The following is a 21,832-nucleotide window of genomic DNA, read 5'->3' on the forward strand; positions in this document are numbered from 1 at the left end:
TGTCCTGAGAACCTACTCCTACCTGCAGTCTACTCCCAGAGCTTGATAGCTCTGGCTATAAACATTTGAGAACACTTTCAAGCCAAACAATCAGTAACCCTAAATACACCATTCTAATATTTGTTAAATGAGTGAATATACTGTATATGTACATATGTTGGGGATTCTGTGAAGGGACTTAAAAGAAGAATCAGATAAGAACCTGAACTTCCCACTCCTGAAGGAGACAACATGTGTATACAAATATTTCCAATATGAGAGAGTTAAATCCCTTTGGAAAGATTTGAAAAGTTGTTGGGTTGTTCAGTTGTAGTGTTCACTACAAGCTAAAAGGACTAAGAAGGACTTCAGACAGGTGGGAACATCTAGGGACTAAGGAAAAGATCTGCTCTAAGAAAAAAGATTCTAAGAAAAAAGACTGTCAAGATAAGAGTTGAGTGTTGCTCATCAATACACATCTAAAGCTAAAATACCTCTGACCTTTCTAGGTAACTACAGGCCTGGTGCACGAAATTTGTGCACTGGGCGGGGAGGGTGGGGGGGAGGGCCCCTCAGCCCAGCCTGTGCCCTCTTGCAGGTTGCGGCTCCATCCGGGAGCCCGGCTTCTGGTTGAGTAACACTCCCCCTGTGGGAGCACACTGACCACCAGGTGGCAGCTCCAGCATTGAGCGTCTGCCCCCTGGTGATCAGTGCGTGTCATAGCGACCAGTCATTCCACCGTTTGGTCGATTTCAATATTAGCCTATTATTATATAGGATTCTTCCATAGGTTATCACATACAGCTCTATGTGCCTTTATGCATTTCTCTGGTATACAAAAAACTAACATGCTACTTAATTAACAAGAGAAGTTTAGCTTTTTCCTTCTTTGGAACAGTAATCCCAACAAATGTTTCTCAAGTAGAGGCCTGTGCTTTTTGACATAGCATGTTAGATGCTCAAAATGCTCATCTCCCTTGGGAAATCCATCACATTTCAAATTACACATGTCTGTTAAAGCACAGATCTGTTCTACCTGCCCTGTATTTATTATTGTTGCTTCTGAAACTTCCTTACAGCCCCAAAGAGGTCTTAATCCCTGTCAAATGCTATTACGTTACCAACTTTTATGTAGTCTTGAAAGGGGCTGTTTATTTAGTTTCGGTGACTCCTTGTTACTGCCAAATATTATTTCATTTCAGCACAGATGTAAGAGGTCCAATGACTGGAATTATTTTACAGCCTTGACATTGTCGAGAGATGGATACCAGTTTAATTATGGACAGCTGAAAATGATCTAGGAGTCACCTGCTCGGGAAATTCATCATCATTACAAACTTCTCACCAAGCTGCAGTCTGAGCACTTGCATAACGTTCCATTGGTGTTAGGCAGACAGTATGATCTATATGGAGCCTGTATCTTCAGCCACCTTTACATTTATGTACAGACAGCTTACCATTGCTTGATTATTTTCTTTTCCTTTGCTCGAAGTGAGGAAACATGTTTCCGTCATTCCTCTTCCCCCTCCCCCGCTTTCCGTCTCCATTGCCTTCCTCCACTGCTACCCTCCCCTCCCAGCTGTTTTCCCAATTATGCCTTGTTAGAAATTATTCATTGCTTAGAGAATGTGAGTTGCATAGACTAGACGTGTAAAGGATCAAGTAATGCAAAGACTGCAGTATAGTTGGCACTCAGTAAATGCAGAAAGAATGAAGAAGGGACGAGAGTGGAAGGTACAGGAGAGGAGGCTGTGAACTGCAGACCACTCTTCACACAATTTTTCTGTCTCAGTTTAGAAGAAATTAAGAAGAGCAAACTGCCTCCTTCTCTACTCTCCTATTTCACGGTGCACCATAACAAAATACGTTCCTATACTTTCTCTTTTTCTCTCTGCTTTCCCCAACGGAATCCTGATTGTCCTTGTTAGAGTACAGAGAGGGTTAAGTGAAAGGAGAAGCCATGGTCACCCCAGCTGATAATAAATTCGGGTCACACTGTCTTGCCTGTCTGGGTGCACTTCACTCCATTCCTTTTCTCTCTCCTCCGCTTCTGTCCTGGGTGTGAGGCTAGTAACAGTAAGAGCTCATTTCAGTGAGGGTTTACGGTGCGTACGTTACGTACCACACAGCTCTTTTTATGTGTTATTTCATTCCATTCTCAAGGCAGTCTTATGAGATCAGCAGTATTTGTGTTTTCTTTCTGTAGATCAGTGGTTCTCAACCAGGGATGATTCTGTCCCAGGGAACATTTGTCAATGTCTGCCGATAGCGTTGGTGTTCAGAGCTGTAGAAGCCAGGGGTGCACTAAACATGCTGAGATGCGCAGGATGACCTCCTACGCAGAGGAGAGAATGTCCTACTCAAAATGTCAGTGGTGATGCTGTTAGGAAACCCCGCTGTAGATGACAAAGCTGAGGTTGAAAGGGAGTAGCAACTTGCCCAGGCTCCCAGTGGCATTTTCGAGGACTGGAATATAAATTAGCCTCGCTTCTGCGTGATGTTGTGCACAGGTAGCCATGGCTCCGGAGCCTCTTTATTGTCCCTGTACCACACGTGCTCTAGTTCCCAGCATGCATCCTCCCATGTGAGGCACCTCCATGTCTGTGGTCCTTCTCAGTCGTTGGCATATCCGGCTTTTTCCTCAAATGTGCAGAATCAGGTTCATCTGATTCAGGTTCTTTGCTCTAAACATTGAAAATGTTATAGCACACATCAGGGCATAGTTCCTCTGGTTTTTAATATTATGGGCAGATATAACATATAATAGCAGAATGCACAAATAAATAATGATACCTAAATAACGAACTTGAAAGATGTCACATATATTACCCACTCTACTTTGATGAATAAATTATACAGATTTAATCTGACAGGTGTTTAATGATAAACATAATACCTTCTGTTCTGCAGGATAATTAGGGAGAAATGGTAAATGGCAGAATTACTTTTAAGGTGCCGATCAAAAATGTTAGTAGTATTCTTCTCTTACTATTAATTCTTCAATATCCTCAAGCTAAGTTTTGATGGTGTTTTTAGATACTGAGTATCTTTTAATAATTATCCCAAAGGCAGCTGCGCACATAAACACACATAATCTGTGCATACATGTACACAGACACTTGTGCACAGATGTGGGTATGTGTACATGTCACACGTGTGTGTGTCAAAACACTTTTTGCTCAGCCCTGTGCTAATCTAGACTGAGTTAAAGTTATGGATTCTACTCCTGTTTACTGAGGTCCTTCTGTGTCTAAACCAACCCTAAGTCATGGACCTAAGAATAATGGGTTAAATATGAACTCATATTTTACGCATTAATACAACTACTGTGCAAACACTATGGACACCCTCCATGGAGGACCCTGAAATCAGATTATTTTTAGGAGAACTGGTGGCTATTTGGAGCTTCTGTAGAGAAAGTCTTTCTTCATCCCACCGCTCTCCATCACCCCTCCCTTCTCTGCCCCACACAACTACATCTTTCCTCCTCCATCACCTCTTTCCCAAGACCTGTTCCAGACAAGAGAACTGCAGATCTGAAGTCTTCACTCTTCCTCAGAACTCACCTGGATTAAACATGCATCCTATATATATACATACATATATAAGCATGTGCACATATATGTTTATACATATACACACTTGCACGCATATACCCATTGGGTTTCTAATATGTGGGGCAATTCTAAGTGTTTGTCCAGGCAGATGCTGTGCTTACTGCTCATGTGGGGAGGAACCACCGGGAGGGGGGATGGAAGAGGGGAAGGGAGGGCACAAGTGTCTGTGGGTGGGCCTGACACTCAGGCAAGGAAAGAATTTGGCTCATTTGCTCTATTTTTGTTGGATTAGATCATTAGATAATATATATGGCCTAAGTCTTTGAGCCAAGTAAGTGATAAAGAGGGAAATATTTTTATTTCTTAGTGTGCTCAAAATCATAAACTTTTTAACAGGAAAAGGACATCTACCTCAAACTAGGATCTTCATTCAGCGCAGCCTCCACTGCACTCTCTGAGCTAAATTTTCTCCTGCAGCCCTCTTTCCTGGCCTAGAACATCTCCGGAAGCCCGGCCTGCCCTCCACCCAGCCCTGGCAGGCCCCTTGGCCTGGCCTGAGTAGGTCCAGGAGACACATACAGGCTTCGCCTGGCAACAGTTCTTCTCCATTTTAATGAGTCTCATTTGCCCATAAGACTCTCTCTCTCTCTCTTTTTTTAGTTTCTGACTCATGCCAGGCTAATTTATTTGGTTTTTTGGTTTAATGAACACCCAGGTTTTTTTAAAACCCACTTAGGACTGTTTTTCTGCCTAATTCTAAAAGCCTGGATTTTTGTCCACAATTATTCCCCACCCCTGACTGGCTCACTGCTCCCATTTTCTCTTATAGCCTTCATCTTCCCAACACCTACAGCCCTTGTCAGTTTGCTTCCTAGTGCGCATGCGCCCACACACACACACGCACACACATGCACACACTCAAACACATAGATACACACATGCGGATACACAAAGGAACACTGGTACACACATTTACATTGATGAGATCCTGGATAAGTGACCCTTACAATGCTGGAGGTTGAAGGTTTGATTATTTCAGTTAATACAAGTAAGACAAAGGAGGGGAAGCCTTTCTGAAATGTTATGTGAAAAGTGTATTTCCTCTTCAATTCTGTCTCTTCTGCAGTTCTTCTGTTTTCTTTCCTCAAAGACTTTTGCTTCAAATCAAAGGTCCTCTAAGTATTTGTTTTTCATCTAAGACTAAACTACTGGCTCCTGATTGGGTGGAATTGTGACTTATGGAGTGTGAGAAGAAAGAATTTTCAGTGGAAATTAATTTGCTTTTCTGCCTCTCCTGGGATGACCTAAATATCATAAACATTTTCAGTCTCAAGTTTTGAAATCAGCAGACTTTCACTTTCATTCATTAACCCAAGGATCCACATGTCATCCCTGTGCGGGAAGCCCAGAGAGAAAAGACGTGTGTGGGAATCACAGCTCCTCTGAGTGTCCCTGGGGAGGACAACATGCTCAGAGTCTGCCATTGCTGAAGGTGCCCAGGAGGTGCCTGCCTTCCTCCAGGAGTGTCAGGGCATGGAGTCTGCCCCCAAGGGGCTGCCCTGGGGCTGTCCCTGCCAGAGGGACCACCCATCCCTCCTCAGTGCTGCCTTGCACTGCCATTGCCCTTACTCCATGTCCCTGTGTCACGAGAACATGGTGCCCAGCTATTCCGGTGACACTCTTCATCACGAATCTCCCCATTTCACAGTAGGATATCACTGTTATTTTGAAGCCATACCAGGTTTTTGTTTCAAACCCAGCTCTCGGCAGACAGTTTTAGATGAACCAGAGAAAATTTGTACAGCCAGCAAAATACCTTTCTCTGGGGATGTTTTGTGCTTTGAGTACATTTAAACACAGTGAGGTAACATTCATGGACTCATAGAGACCTGGGGAGAGAAAGCAACTCCAGAGACATGCCATTCATCACCATGACGCCAAGCAGGCTTCACCTACACCACCCCAGACATAGGTAAATATCCTGTTTTCACAGGTCATCAGGAAAAGGGACTCCACAGCGCTCCTGGGTAACCCATTCCAGTGCTGACTTCCCTTCAACGATGTTGTTATATTTGTATTACAGGGAAATGTCCCCTACTCAACCGCTGTGAGCTTCAAAAACCCAAATTTGTATATTTTGAACCACATGTCACAAAGCAGCCTGATTGTCAGCACACTGTTTAGCTGGTATTGAAAATGCCATTTTAAACCATATACATCTACCCCTGGGCTTGGACCTAACTGGACAGCTCTAATTTTACAGTCAACGCCTGACCGTTCATTCCCTGAGGACTCTCTTCCTCTTGAACGTGGTCCTAATTAGATGGTGAGGTTCTGCAGGGGTGCCTTTGTCTTCCTGCTCCCAGGAATCTCAGCCATCGGGCCCCTTTCTCTAATTCGTGTTAGTAGGAGAACTGCTGTAAAAAGCAAAGAGCTATTTCACGGAGGTTGTTTGCCAGACACTCGCAAGGCTTTCTGACACTTGGTTTGTTCCTTAGGTTTTTAGGAACTGCAATTCCAAGGAGTCCTTTCCCCGGCTTCCCCCCTCCGCGATGCAATGCAGGAAACCCCGGTATGCTCTCCAAGAGGTCCAGTTACATTTTGGCCTAAGATAATCCACAGAGCCTTTGCAGTTAGAAGCAAAATAGCCATCTCCCTTTCTTTCAGCTGTTTCCCTTGGCAAAGCGGAAAGTCCTAAGGCACTGGATTGGCCAGGAAAGCCCTGACCAAGAGCTGGTAGGAACCTCAGACAGGACGCAGCCCGATGAGTTGCAGTGCGCGCCGTCATTGTCTGGGACGGAGGGTCTGAAATTGACACCATATGCGCCCGGAGGAGTAATTGCTCCAAGGGGGGAGAAAAGCAACATGTCAGAACATTTTAGTAACACCTAATTCATCCTGGGGTTATAAATAAGTCTGATTTTTGCTTAAAAACAAAAGTCGAAAAAATACTTTGACTAGACTAACTTTTGTGACAGTGCTTCCGCTGAAGGTGAGCTTTATTAGGGAGACAACACAAATAGAGAGAAACACGTAACAACTTTTTTATGGTTTATTTTATGTGATTTTATTTTTTTGCAGTAAATAAAGTGGTTATAGGGCTCCAAGGAAAAGGGCCCAGATGTTAGGGAGTTGTGTGACATTTAGGGGAAACAAGCTGTAAAATGTGGAGTCATAAAACAGGCTGTCAGTGCCACACATCTGGACAATACAGCTGTATGTTCCTAGTGCTGTCGTCACCCAAAGAAAACTCAATAACCTTATTTCACCCCAATTAGGCTGCATACCAACAGGATCAACATTAAATTGCAAGGGGGGAGGGAAGCAACATTCGCATGGCACCTCTGTCAGTCATCTTTTATCTTTCATTCCAATTTGGTCACTCAAAAATAAATGACTACTCACGTAGCCATCCCCATTATTATAAAACCCTGTTTAATTTATAACATACTAATAAGTCAAAGTTTGACGGTTCGGACTGTTTGCTATGCCAGACAACAGACTTTCTGTAGCGTGAACCTGACCTACCTGGTACCCTGTTACGAGCCCTGCCTACCTTTCCTCTGCCCATTTTGGAGAGTTTGAGTCTAGCCCTATTGGGGGAAGCTCCCCCTGCCCTGTTGGGAAAAGAAATTACTTTTCAGACAACCCAATTTAGTTGGAGGATAAATGCCCCTCTCTATGGCATTGATGCATTTTTCCCCTAATTTTTTTGGCCAGCAATGAGGCACCTTTGCAGTAAGGCAAATATTACAACACCAAAATACCATTTCATCTTTTCATCACTGACAGCTTATGCCATAGACTATGAAATGCCACCTTTTCTAATAATTGTGATTCTTCACAGGTGTTAGTAGCAGCAAAACTCATTATGGGCAATGGAGAGAAACTAACCTTACCACTGATAGGGAAACTCTTGAAATTTCAACTTCTCCAGATTAAACTTAAGGACCAACAGCGACGGGAAAATGAAAAGAAGGTACTGTACCCTGGTGGGTTTTCTAAAGACAGCAAGCAGCGAGTGAAATGGGCCAGGTTTCCCCAAGGTGTCGGTCTCTCTCTCTCTCTCTCTCTCTCTCTCTCTCTCCCCTTTCCATTAATATTCACCCGAGGATGTTTTCCCATTGATTTTTAGAGAGAGTTGAAGGGAGGGGGAGAGACAGAGAGAGAGAAATTTCATTGTTTGTTGCCTCCCGCCTGTGCCCTGACTAGGGCAAGGATCGACCTTGCAACTGAGATACGTGCCCTTGACTAGAACCAAACCCTAGACCCTTCAGTCTATGGGCTGATGCTCTGTCCACTGAGCAAAACCAGCTAGGGCCACGTGTCCTCTCTTCACAAGCCGACCATTGTCACCTAGCACATTTAGCTGTTTATCTCAGCTTCTTAGAGAAAAGGCTACACAAGGCTCTATCGGAGAAATTATATTTCCTCAAAGGCAAACCCATTAAAAATAAGTTCCCTTATGTAGAAATATGACAGTATCCAGGGCCTGTGCCTGAAGTCATTTGTATGGCAGTCTATTTATATCTAGTGACAAAGAGGGGAACCAAAAAGAGACAGAGAGTCAGGAGAAGTAAATATAAAAAACTGAAAAACCAGCGAAATCAGGGTCCTATCTAAAATTTACCACATGATACTCAACAGGAGTATCTATTAAATAATCGGCTACATCTGTACCTTCATAATAATCTGAATATTTCAGCAGCAATCCATCACTTCTGTTTCCATATTATACGTCTGATTATTTCTTCACATGTAGACTTTTCATTTAATTAGCCTTTGGAAGTCAATTTGTGTGTTTTCCAAAGATTCATCTTTTCATCTGAAAAATATTTTAAAATACTTTTAGTAAAGTGATGCCAGGTTCAAATCCATTTGCTATTATCATTACTCAAAATAAGAGATGTTTTTCTTATTTTTTAAATCATGCTGAAATATTTTGGGAAGATCAGATGCTCCTGTATGTACATATATAACATGTGCCTGTGTGTATGTTTGAAATGGATTTACATATTCGTTGTCCTTTTATGTCCCTAAAAGGAAGAGGTAAAATTAATTCATGTAAGAAGACAAAGTGACCATGTGCCAATAATACCTTCTTCACCTTAGCAAGACCCTCAAATCCAGGTCTCCTACTTGAATTGGTCTCTTGACAGGATAATTGTAGAACAAAATAATAATGCCACCGTATATTTTTAATGTTGGGCTTTATGTTTTTCAAAGAGATTTCTCATATAGCATCTTATTAACATGGCACATATTGTCCTCAGGAAATTTCTACTCATATGAGCACAGGCGATGGTCTAGTTTTCCACCTATTGAAGCATTTTCCATCACGTACAGGAGACTTATACCTTACATACTCAGAGACGTTGGGACTTGGCAGAAGAAAAATTGGAAAATTTGAAACTATAGAAACATCTTTTCTTGCCTTTTTAAATTCCAGTGTCACATGGGAATCTGAATTAGAAAAAATAGACTGTGAGTCCTGGAACATTCCTGCACCTTCTGTTTGCTTTGTGCTTTTTCATAGCACCTACAAATAGATCTAACAGGCTAAAGAATGTCAGTGTACTTACTTGTTTGCCACCTATTTTAAGCTAGTAATTGTTTTTAATAGGAATAGATTTTAGACTTAAGTTAACAGGTTTGAAGTAACAATAAATGGAATATCCTGAAAGCTCAAGAAATGTTTTTAAAGCTAGCCAGGAGCAATGATATAAAAATATTTCTGAACTGTTATTTTGCTCAGCATTTCTTTGAAACGTGAACTATAATAATATAGTTATAAAATTCTGAAGATCTGGAGATAATCTTTATTTGATGAAAAGTCAAGAGTCCTAAGGAATTTGGGGCTTGAATTTTAGATTTATTTACATATTATATATAAGTAATAGATGCTTAAGAGAACTCTGAGCAATTAAGAGCCAACAATTACACAATCTGATTTGATGTCTTCATTAGATCGGGTTCCCAAAATACCAGCCCCAAATCCTCGTGTTGCAACCATATGAGTAAGTGATGAAACCTGATTGGAATGGAATACTTTCCTTTACTCTTGGTAAAGGCAAGATTAAGGTTTTTTTTGAGGGATGATATAATCTACGTTCATTTCAGCAATACTGCCCAACAGGTCAGTCGGGACAATTGAGGTTAATGTTTGTCAGCCAGGGAGTTTGGCAGAAAGCAAAATAAATATAAAGTATGTAAAACTGACACCATGCTGTGGATTAAAAATTGAAAAACTTAAAAGAGGGCTTTACCCAATTTTCTTCTCTTTCCTAAACCCAGGGTAAGATTCTGAAATTCCTACAGAGGAGTGTGTGTCTCTTCAGGTTTTTAACTTCAATGTGAAATCTATGTAGATGTTTTCTTTCAAATGCTAATTATATTGCTTACATCTGTACATTTTCTGAAAAATTTTTAAATGAAGGTTTAAAATATCTCCAGAACAATAATTATAGGAAATATTAGGGGAAAGCGGTGGACAAAATTTAATATAATTCAGATCCTGTTCTTTTCCCCCAAAGAAAGAAATATAATGTATCACTATATATTTGATCCTGTTTTATTAAATCTTTTCTTAAAAGTAAATGGTAAATAATATAGTTTCAATTGCCAGGTACAGTAAAAATTAATTTTTTAGATTCCACTAATTTTAATAATTTATAACACTTTAGTCTGGGCTCTGCTTAACATCTCATTGGCTTTGACCATGAAGGAAGTTTGCTGGCTAATGAGTAGTATAAAAAAATAATAGAAGAGAAGATAGTTCTTAGAAGTAGAAGAACAGTTTTGAAGCCTTTAGCACATGAATTTCTGGGAGGCAATCCTTGCCTCTAACTGCAAACAAGTTGAATATATTTGAAAACTTTATCTATTTAGAAATAAAGTTATTGATTACTTCTCTATGAATACCATGAAGGAAATATATATACTGTATTTCTTTAAATATATTTTAGCATTTCAGAACTTCTGAATATGACTCTTTTACAATTAATCTCAAACTATATTTTATTGTATCTTAAAATGTGAATAAGTATGTTTTGCTTAGAAATAAATTTTCCCATCACATCATTATCTCAGCATTTATTCTGCATTTTTAGTTCTTATCAATCTGTTGTTAATTAACACACATTTATTGAAAAAAATATTTAGAAAACATTGTAGTGGGAATATATATATTTTCATAATGTTCTTTATAATTTTAAAATTAATTACTTGGTTTCCATTCTGAAACCTGTTTTCATTTAGCCATTATCTGAATATGATAGCATCATTAACAATTTTACTTCTTTTTAATTCTAACTTTTCTGTTATATATTAATTATAAACATTTATTTAAAGCTAAAATACTTCATTGTGATTCAAACTATATTAAGAATTTAACCAACAGAAAATATTTAATCATCAAAAATACATGAAAAATGGCTATAATACAAAAAATTAACAATTTAATTAGTCAAACTAAATCTAGTTTTCTGTGCCTTGGAGTTGAGTCAAGTTCAGAATATTTGAATATAGTTTTGGAAAAAAAGCAAATATATTCTAGTTGTGCTTTTAATTTGTGTATTCAAATAACCAGTCCATATATTCTTGGATATTTTTAGCATCTTTTTATATAAAAGCAGAACAGTTCTTTCTGGCTTATATACTTAGTACAAGTTGCCTTATTTCCCAATGTACTAGGATGAAGAGAAAATATATATACATGAAAGAACTATGGAGAGAGAGTATTGGTAAACTTTTCTTAAGACAACTCAAGATTAAAAGCATGTGAATTTGATAAGATGTGACGATAAAGCCTCAGACAGCCCGAGCCTGCTCATAACAGCGACAGAGAAATGGGTCACTTTCACACACATTTTCCAGCTTGCTCCAGCTGAAACCCTGAAGCACTGGAAACCAGCCAATGTAATGCCATTGTGTGTGTGTGTGTGTGTGTGTGTGTGTGTGTGTGTGTGTGTTTGCTTTAAAAGAAAGACCATAGGGACATACCAGGAAATTATAGGCTGGTTAGTTTTGATTTAGTTGTGGTTAAAATATTCAGAAACTATTTCAAGAAATCAAACAGAGGAAGAGCAGGAACTTGGTTTAGAGGGACCCTGCGGATTTAGGGAAGGCGTAACTTGCCTCACTGGCTCGGTGGAATTCTTTAAGGCTGGTTATTGAAATGGGGATACTACCATCAAAACTGGGATCTAAAAAGCTGCAAAATCCAACAATTCGTGACAAATGACTCACTGGCTGGCACTTCTGTAAAATAAAAGTGCTTTGCAAATTGGGATCCTTTAATAAATAAAAAACATTCTATAGACTTCATGAAAAAATGTGCAGAAACACATATTTAAAATTGAGCAGTATTTTAAAATACAAATAGCTACAATTACAGCAGCTAATAATAATTAGCTACCATTATTGACTGTTCGGCACTATCCTAAGCTCTTCACACAAGCTATATAATTTAAGTTCTTAAACAACTTTATGAAGTACAGAGTAGTATTCCCAGTTTGCAGATGGGGAAACTGAGGGTGTGAAAAGTTAGGTAACTTTCCCAAGGCTGAATAGCTGCTCAGAGGTGGAGCTGGAATTCAGATCCAAAACTGTCAAACTCTAAAGACCATGCTCTTACCACTCTACATACCCCTCCCCAGTGTGTCTCGATATTAATGCAGAGTGGCTGTCTTGGCTCAAAACCAGTAGAGTGCCTGCCAGAGATATTTCCCTGTGACAGCAAAGGCTCTATTCAGTGATCTGCCAACAGCCAGCTGGTCGCACTAATTGCATGCATACAGCATCCCAAGGTTAAGTGCAGAGACAGGTCATGGAAAGTAACTAAGCTCAGCAAAGATAAAGACCACTGAGCTAACTGACCACCAATTCCAAGGGCATCCTGATTTCATTTCCAGTCCTGTCCCCACCCAGAAATGACCTGGTCTCTGTGGGAATCTCTTAGAACTAGACTTTCTGAATTATTCTAAACATTCTTGCCCCTTCTCTCTACCCTTCTGGATATTGAGGTAAAACAGTGATGTTCAACTGGTGTGCCACAAGAATGTTTAAAACACGCAATACCTAACTGCTTAGTCAGGGACACTGACCCCTTTTCCCTTAGATTGTCACATAAAATAATGACAACAGCCAACATGACAATAGCTGTCTGGTGTGAATGAATCAAAATAATTTTTTGGTCAGATTGGGGAAAAAATGTATTTTTTGGTGTGCCACAGAATTTTGGTAATTATTTTATGTGTGCCATGAGATGGAAAAGGTTGAAAATTGCTGAGGGATAATAACATTGGCTGATCTTGTTGCTAAAGCCTCTGAATCTCATAGAGTCCTGCAGGAGACAGGCATTAGACATCAGACCCACCACCTCACCACCACTACTGCAGGCTCCTAACTCAGTCCCATCCATTATATTTTCTGTTTGTCAGGAAAGTGAGGAGGAGAGCAGAGGGCAAAGAATAAATATAAAATAGAGAAACGGAAAAAGGAAATGTTCATAATGCCATAACCAATCAACAACTTGGTATAGTCTTTTGTCCTTTCTGTGGATTAGTTTCTTTATATAGCTGCAATCATTGTAAAAAGAAATTATTCAGCTTTTTAAAAATTAATATATTTTTTACTCCTTACCACACAGCATTCATATGTATTAATTTACTGGTTGTATAATATTCTATGGACTACCATAATTTTCTTAATTATTCCTCTATTGTTGAGCATTTCAATTATTTACATATTTTTTCCAAAAAAAAACAATGTTTTGATGAACAACTTTATAGTATAGAACTCTTGATTTTTTAAAATAATTTCCTTAGAATAGGTTTATAGCAATTGATTAATTGAGCCCCTAAACGTCCCCATAACCTTGTGTATCCAAAACAGGTTCTAGATCCATTTAGACCCTGTTCTCCATTTTTTTTTAAAAATAGTCCTCTGGTCAAATGAACTTGGAGATCACTGTGTTAAGTTTTGGAGATTTCATAGCACATTAGCTTATTACAAATGGGCAGTTTCAGGAAAATAAGTCTGTTTAGTCTGTCTTTCAAACTTATTTGACACCATACATTTCTTTCATCCCATCTCTTGTCCTCTCACCTGTGACTAGTAGAATAGATTGTTTATGAAGTATAGTGATATCTTGACAGAGAATCAGAGTAGCATTCAGGACACAGAGCCAGTTTCTCATAAGCCACATAATGATGGAATGGCTTAGTCACATAACCTCCATGAGTATGGTCTTTACCTACGTCCTTAATAATATTTGGTGGGAATATTATGATAGAACATATAAAACACACACACACAAAATTATATACAAATATGAAGAAGCACTATTCACCAAAATAATAAGATGAAGTTGAGTGATGTACCAATAGTTCCACTGACTTTTACCTTCCATTCATTATGAGGAATAACAGAACAAATACATCAAGGAGTCATTTAGAATAAAATACAACCTAAAATATTTGAAGTATCAAATAACTATGCTGCCATGTTTCAGACAGGGAGAATTTGTATTTTTCCCTTTAAAAAGTGAGACTAACAAGATTAAGAATTTTTAAATAGGTGTCACTTGATACTCAACTGAGTACATCAAATGTTCATACTATTTTTGGTTGTTGCTAAGACAAGAACTCACCATCTGCTATGTAGCTTAACTGGTTAAGAAATCCCTGTGCCTATCCAAGGCCTTCTCACAGTAGGAGGCACCCAGATGCTTTTTGTACACGTCGCATTTTAAATAAAATGTACTTTGTAATGAACTTGAGTCTCCCTTCATATGCTGAGGAACATGTATTCCCTAAACATGGTGGAAAGAGGGTCCTTTTAGATACACCCTCCGATATTTTTGTCTTGAATTGGCAAGAGTTTGCCTCTGAGTTCTTCAAGTTGTGAGCAGATCACCGTAGAATAAATAGGAGTATGCATGCTATGTTAGCCAGCAGTGAAGAGGGTCAAAGAAGAAGGGTAAACAAATAGTAGCATATGATTTAGGAGGGGCCAATTTTCTGAATACTCTGCTATTTAGGCTCACTTTGCCCTAACCTGCCCCTAAATTGCAAAGCATAAGCTCATATGTCCTGGAGGGGCTTATTCAGAATGAGAGAGAGCTGAGGAAAAGGAGAGGAGATGGGAGGTGACCTTTGTGTGCTCGGAGCTTGGTAATAAAAGGATGCTTTACCTTTGGACCAAAGTAGAATTCTAGAGGTTAACAGTCAATCGTTGTCCAGAACCCGAGGGTCAAGGGGACTGTCCTGGTTCAGTTCTCAAGTATGGGGGGCGAGAGGAGTAAGGAACACAAGTAGGAAGACCGCCACTGGAGTCAGCCCTGGGGGAGAAAAAGGGACTGGGTAGGGCAAAGAACATGCTCCGAAACCTCCCAAGGGCTTCTCTGCCTGGACCTGGCTCCTGGGAAGACAAGGTGCCTCCCTTTGCTTCTGTTTCTACCATACAGGGTCTGCACCGGGCCTTCTCACAGCAGAACGATCCAGATGCTACCATGCAGTGCAGATATAACTGCTCTACCTGGGAAATTCTTTACAGAGTGAAATCCTGCCAACTGAAGATGCATCATTGTTAATGGAAAACACAGAACACTGAATTGTATAGAGAAAACAGTAACGATTATATAAAAATGATGCATAAACATAATTTAAAGAATGCATTAAATATCATCTTCCACTCATTTTCTCTGGATGATGGAATTATGGTGATTTTTGTAAATTCTGTATATCTTTCCCAAATTTTCAGGAATAATATTTTTTATAATTTAAAAAAGTTATTTAAAGAAGTGAATCAACATTTATAGATATTTTAAAATACTTTTGTGAAGGAGGGGGGTAAATATTGATACAGTCTCCTAGCACCCACCCCTCCGCTCCTCGTGCATAGATGTGCCTCATCACCACTTAGGCTCAGCCAGATCTCCACTATCCTGGCCTGAAGATTGAATAGATGAGTAGACAGTGATTAACTGAAATAAACTGAGTCCACCTGACAGTAGAAAAACCATTGCTTGCTCACTGTATGATTTGGAAGAAAAAATGTTCTCTCTTTTCAGGCCACAGAAGACAGATTTAAGGTAGAAAAGGATGAAGGGAAAGCGAAAACTCCCAAGGAAAAGAAGGCCGCAGACAAAGCTGCCAAAGGAAAGGGGAAGGACCAGCCTGAGGCGAGCACAATAGTGAAAAAGACCACCCAGTTAAAACGGAGGGGAGAGGAAGATGGGATCAAAGTTTACATCGGTCAGTAAGCTGCTCCTCATGTTGATTGCCTTTCACTCCCTGCCTTATCACCTACTGAGAGCAATTCCCCAGCCTTTTCACTGTTTATAAAACCAAAAATCACATACTACCCATCACCCCCTCGTAGAAAAATAGTTCTATTTGCAATTCATCTATGTTTTCAGCAAATATTTATTTAGCACCTGTCTTGCCATGGGCACATTTACATAATACACATAAAGGATGAAATAATGAGCGAGCTGTTGTGGCACTGGGGAGCTTACTATCTTGTTAGGAACGTTTTTTAAAAGGCAGACATAATTACAAAGCAAAGTAAAAAGTGGTTATTGTCATGAGTGAAATACAGTGGTAAAAAAATTAGACATTAATGTGGGACTCAGAGCTTCCTGGCCTCAACTTCTCCAACTATCAGTGTGTCTTAGAGAAACTTGAAGTTTCTTCCTTTTTAGATTGTTGGTATAGAAATGATTTCAATTAGATAACTATGAGCAATTCATTGCCACCTTCCCATGAGTCCAAATGGAGCTACCTGTTATTATTTGCATAGCATGTAAATGAGATGGCAGGCCTTCCCATCCCTCACCCCATGTCTATCTCTGCTCGAAATGCATTAACTAGGCTTAGAAGCACTGACATGGATTCCATGGGCAATATCAATGCTGACTTGTTTAGTGATAGAATAAAAATCATTACCCGAGAATTAAAAGTGTGTGCACCTATTGCTCTATTTTAAAATTGATCTTAGTGGGATATTGTGGGATATAACGTTTTCAGTTACCATCCATTCTCAATAGCTGCTGCCTAACCCACACTCAGCATTCACACCTATTGACATAAATACCCGGAATACTTTGGTAGGGGGCATGTCCATATTCAATATTTCCCTCTCCTGTAAACACCTCTCCTTATAAAATACCACAAAGCTGCAGCTACTCGTAATTCAGGAGTAAATCCAGATGTTGCTCAAAAGAGATTAGAAACAAAAAAAATCACAGCCTAAACTTTGGGTTTTTTTTAAACAAAATCCTAAGCACACATTTTCCATGACCACAGGCCCTGTGTGTTTGTCCTCCTATTACGCCTATGTCTCATTTGCAAAAGTGATTTAATATTTTGTAAAATGGCTTCAGCCTTCTTACTGGAAGGGCAGTAATGAGAACCAGTTAGGACTGCATTCCAGCCAGCTGGACTGATTTTGGCAAGCCAGGGGATTGTAAACGCATACATAATGTACACAGCCATGGAACGGGCTGAGTGCAACCTGTTCTTTTAAAGTGACACCTCCTTTTCTTTCTGGTATTGTGGACAGATGACGAGCCAGATGATGGTGCCCAACATTACATTATAGTTGTGGGCTTCAACAATCCTCAGCTATTAGCGATCATGACTGAACTCGGCGTTCCCATAAGCAGCGTGATAAAAATATCTTCAGAGAATTACGAACCTCTGCAGGCACACCTGGCAGCAGTTAGCCAGCAGCAGGAAGTTGTTCTTCAGCCAGAAGGTATGCAGCCTGCTCCACAACTTACTGGGTCCTTCAATATTCCCCGCTGTCCTTAAAGTACAAATGCAAGTTTCTGTCCAAAACATAGTCATACCTTACATACGTTCTGAAATCCTTTCAAGACTTGGATTCAATGTTTATTCTGCTTGCACTAGCCAGGTGTTGTAAATTTTGCAAATTAAAATCATCTTCAGTGTTTATATCGCTATACAGCCACAGAGAACATAGATGGCAGGTCAAAAGACTTGCTTATCCAACTACATTCCTCTGGCACATTTGATCTATAACTTTTACCTAGAGCCTGGGGTGGGTAGATCTGCTGTAGAGATTCCATTCTTCCAGAAGCCACAGTCACCAAGTGGCCCAAGGGAGATCATGGCCTTGGATGCTTGCTGTGCTTTGCTCCTGACTTATTGTGATTACGCAGAAGGGGCACCTTATCTTCCGGGCGTTAAAGTAGTGAGTTATGGGATGAAGCCCTCACCACACTACCATTCAGTCATTGGAGCCTGGAGCTCTTCATCTAAGGCAGTGGTTCTCAACCTTCTGGCCCTTTAAATATAGTTCCTCATATTGTGACCCAACCATAAAATTATTTTCGTTGCTACTTAACAACTGTAATGTTGCTACTGTTATGAATTGTAATGTAAATATCTGATATGCAAGATGGTCTTAGGTGACCCCTGTGAAAGTGTCATTCGACCGCCAAAGGGATCGAGACCCACAGGTTGAGAACCGCTGACTAAGGGCTTTGTGCCTGACCACCTCTGTGGGAAGGAACAAAATGCTGCTGCATCCATTAGACGATAGAACTGGGATTTGGTAGATAAGCCCATGTGACCCAGAAGTCCAAGCTCATTCTGCCATCTACTGTTACTTCTATTGTTATTTATTAATAATACCATTTGCATGGTGTTTTGTAACTTATGCAGCTACATCCCCTTTTCTATAACACTACATTTTTAAAATTCCTGTTCCAAGTAAGAAATTGCTGCCACTGATGATGATAATAGCTATCATTTATTTGCTACATGCAATGATTCATATAGTTTTCAGAAATGTGCTTCATTTCCATTTTCCCAATAAGGACTCTTTGCCTAGAGGCAGCTATTAAGTAAGAGTAGAGATTCAAACCTAGATACTTCTATTTCAAAGATATTTGTAACATTAAATAATTCATTATTGGAGCCAGTAGTGGTGGTGGTGGTGGTGGTGGTGGTGTGTGTGTATGTGTGTGTGTGTAGGGGTGTGTGTATGTGTGTGTGTGTGTGTGTGTAGGGGGGAGGAGAGGAATGCTGCATAAACTTCATAGTCTCTCTATACAAATTATTTAATTTATAAAAATAAATAATAGAAAAATAGTCTTTAAGTAGACTAATGAGATATTGGTAGTAGAGCCTATTTTAGCTATAGATATAATAAACATAAGTATTTTAAATTTTCAAGTGTAACTATGTGGAAAACTATCATTATTTTATAGTCAGAGCACAAATGCCCAGAGAAGCCAGTGTTTATGTTGATATGATCAAGAGTTAAGTGAGGCATAAATTGGTGAACCAGTTTGTTTTTAGCCATTTGGGAAAGAAGAACCAAATTATTTGCATTTGTAACTAGTTATGCAGCAAATAAACACTAACTTGGTCAGAAAGTCGTTGAGCAGTAAAACTGCTCCTTAACAAATGCAATGTGAAGTGATAAAAATATTGAACATATTAGCTCCAAAATATGTAACCGTATCATAATCTTTCAGGGCCTCAACTGTAAGATGAATGGGATAGGACAAGCTCATATTTAACACCAGTTTAAGAAGTAAAATCCTATGCTTTCATAATCATATAGTCCAGGTCCAAAGTCTTCTCAAAATTGCATTTCTTTTTTTGCATTTTCTGGAACTGTATAAGACATCTTGCATTGCATATGACGTGCCATGTCCACTTATAGTGGGAAGAAATTCAACACTCTCATTTTGTAGTATAAACATGTTGCTATTATTAGCTATAGAAGCTGAAAAATTGAAGAAAGAGAATGCCATAAAAGAACTTGACATTTTCTGGAAGTACTTGGAACCGATCCTGAATAATGAGAAGCCTGAAACAAATCTCTTTGATGTTGCTCGATTTAAATATACAGTCAAGGCGGATGACTTTCCTTCCGACTGGTCGGACAGCCAGATGATGGTGAGTACCCGCAATAAATAGAGTGAGTGCTGTGCACATGGACACTGGTTCCATTTACCCATTCCTTCCTTCCACAGATATTTACTGATCATAGACTATAGGTAAGGTTTGGTCCTTTATCTTCAAGACAATGAGAGCATTGAATGCCCAGTAATGGTTATAGACTGAATCTATAGCTTTCAGTGTATGAATTAGTGACAAAGAATAAGAGGTAGATGAAGAGCCTTGGCCAAGTAAGCTCAGTTGGTTAGAGCACTGTCTCAATACACCAAGATGGGGGGCTCAATCCTGCAGGGTGATGTATTTCAGCTGAACTGAAAGCAGATTCTTGGGAGGGACCACATGAAGTGAGTGCTCTGAAGGGAGCTGGGCAAAGCAGGGTGGGGGCGGTAGATGAATGTCTGTGGTCAGGGACTTGGATAGCTGCCAAGAAAAAAAAAACATCACCAAAAAACCTGAGGAGAGCGGGATCACAGCCTAGAACAGTTTCTGAGCCAAAGGGTAGGTGTCCATGGCCATGAGTTGGAGCATGAACTTTGCTCATTAGGAGAGTCCCTGATTCTTTTTTCTTGAGATCGGTGTGCACTTGGTGAATGAAGTAAGTGATAACACTGAGGAGGGAGGCCCAGATTTGAATCTCCAAGGATGGACAGGACTTGAATAAGTAGCAATAGTAGATCAATTTGAGTTATAAAGACTGCCAACAAAAGGCATTAGCTGTCACTGTGTAGAAACAGAACACTTAGGTCTGATAACTTGCTAATAGTAAGAATATATATTTGCTTTGTCCTAGACTTGGAAAATGAAGCTGAATGTAGAAAAGCTGTAGCTAAAGACAGAGCTTGTTCTAGGCAAAATTGGTTATGTCAAAGTTATGGGTTCAATCTTTGATCAGGGCACATACAAGAATCAACCAATGAATGCAAAAATAAGTGGGACAACAAATTGATCTCTCTCTCTTTCTCCCTGCCTCTCTCTAAAAATTAATTTGATTTTATTTTTTTTTAAAAAAAAACACACAGCTACTTCTAGTAGAAGTAGACTAGATACATGGTATAGATATATGATGTCACACTCGCAGCTATGTCTTTAAGTTGCTAATGGCCTCATATCCAAGGCAGGAGTCAGACAAAGAGCCTTCTTCCTCTGTGGAGGAAGGAAAGCATTAGTACCTTTGGCTGCAAACAGGCAGGCTGTATTTCTGCTCAACCAAGGTAATGAAAGCTTTACATCAAATAAATGCCCATCAAGAAGTGCTAACTTGCTCGTGTAAGACATCTGTAACATCTCAAGTTAAGACCTTGGTTGCTGAAATAATTTTCTGGCTTTTAGCATATGATTTGCTGTTTGATTTAAAAATAAATTAACTAGTTAGACTAAGAGGTCACTGGGCAGAACTTTTACTATATTTCTTTAAAATACAAAAAAACAAAAACATTTTTTGATGCCAGGCTTTGGGTAAATACCAGGTTGAAGCTTAACTGAAGAATGCACAGAATGAGAGTAGACACCTGAAGACCAGACTGACAGGTGTGCTGTGAAGATGGGCCGAGCTAGACACTGCCCTGACTCCTGCCAGACTGTGCTCACGGGCCCCACATGAAGCTATCTCACCCTACCTACCTCTTCAGCTCAGACATAGGATGAGCCTATTGAATCCTCCCTTGCTTTCAAGCAGACAGACCTAGTGATAGCAGTGCCTTTCTATGTCTGGAAATGAAAGCCCAGGTGATAGAAGCATCTGATTTATAACTGACCTGCCAGATCATAAAATTTGTGGGTATTAGAGGAGCGGTGGTCTATCAGGATTTCTTCGTTTTTTTTCCCCTTAAGGTAGCACAGGTGAAAGAAAAGGGGAGGCAGGGAGGAAAGGAAGAAATATTGACTGCACACACTGCAGTGTACTTGCACGGATGATGTCAAAGCTGTGCAATGCTTCCTATGTGCCTCTTGCATAGACCAGCAAGAAACCATGCACAGCTTATCTTGGGCTGAGGAAGTAGAAATTACCTATCTGATGTGCTGTTTTAGGAACTGAGGTACCGAGAAAATAAGCCACACTGCTGAAACGAATGAATAGGGTGCTTTTCACTCAGTTCAAGCATTAATTCGGCTCTTAACAATATTCGGTAGCCATAAGGCCTTCCAAAAGGAAGTGAACAAGAACAGTTCAACAAAGGAAGACTCAGGTGCCATGGCTGGGATTCAGTGGTTGGGGAAGTGCTTTCCTATAAAAAGTGATAGGTTTGACGATGAGATATCACCTCACACCTGTCAGAATGGCTGTCATCATAAATCAACAAATAAGTGCTGGAGAAGGTGTATAGAAAAGGGAACTCTTATGAACTGTTGGTGGGA

At 39.8% G+C, this 21,832-nt stretch overlaps 1 protein-coding gene across 6 annotated transcripts in view; it reads left to right on the forward strand.

Moving 5' to 3' along the window:
• Window positions 1–21,832, forward strand: part of SPAG17 (sperm associated antigen 17) — a 132,543-nt gene that overhangs the window by 32,576 nt on the left and 78,135 nt on the right. For all 6 annotated transcript variants that reach the window (XM_070396525.1, XM_070396526.1, XM_070396528.1 and 3 more), the window contains 4 exons: window positions 7,384–7,515; window positions 15,610–15,793; window positions 17,103–17,297; window positions 19,293–19,474. In XM_070396525.1, the coding sequence (XP_070252626.1) occupies window positions 7,384–7,515; window positions 15,610–15,793; window positions 17,103–17,297; window positions 19,293–19,474 (693 nt within the window). The remainder of the gene's footprint in view (window positions 1–7,383; window positions 7,516–15,609; window positions 15,794–17,102; window positions 17,298–19,292; window positions 19,475–21,832) is intronic.

The sequence above is a fragment of the Myotis yumanensis genome, unplaced genomic scaffold (genome assembly GCF_028538775.1).
Source record: "Myotis yumanensis isolate MYYU_CA2020_CCGP unplaced genomic scaffold, mMyoYum1.0.hap1 SCAF_17, whole genome shotgun sequence".
NCBI lineage: Eukaryota > Metazoa > Chordata > Mammalia > Chiroptera > Vespertilionidae > Myotis > Myotis yumanensis.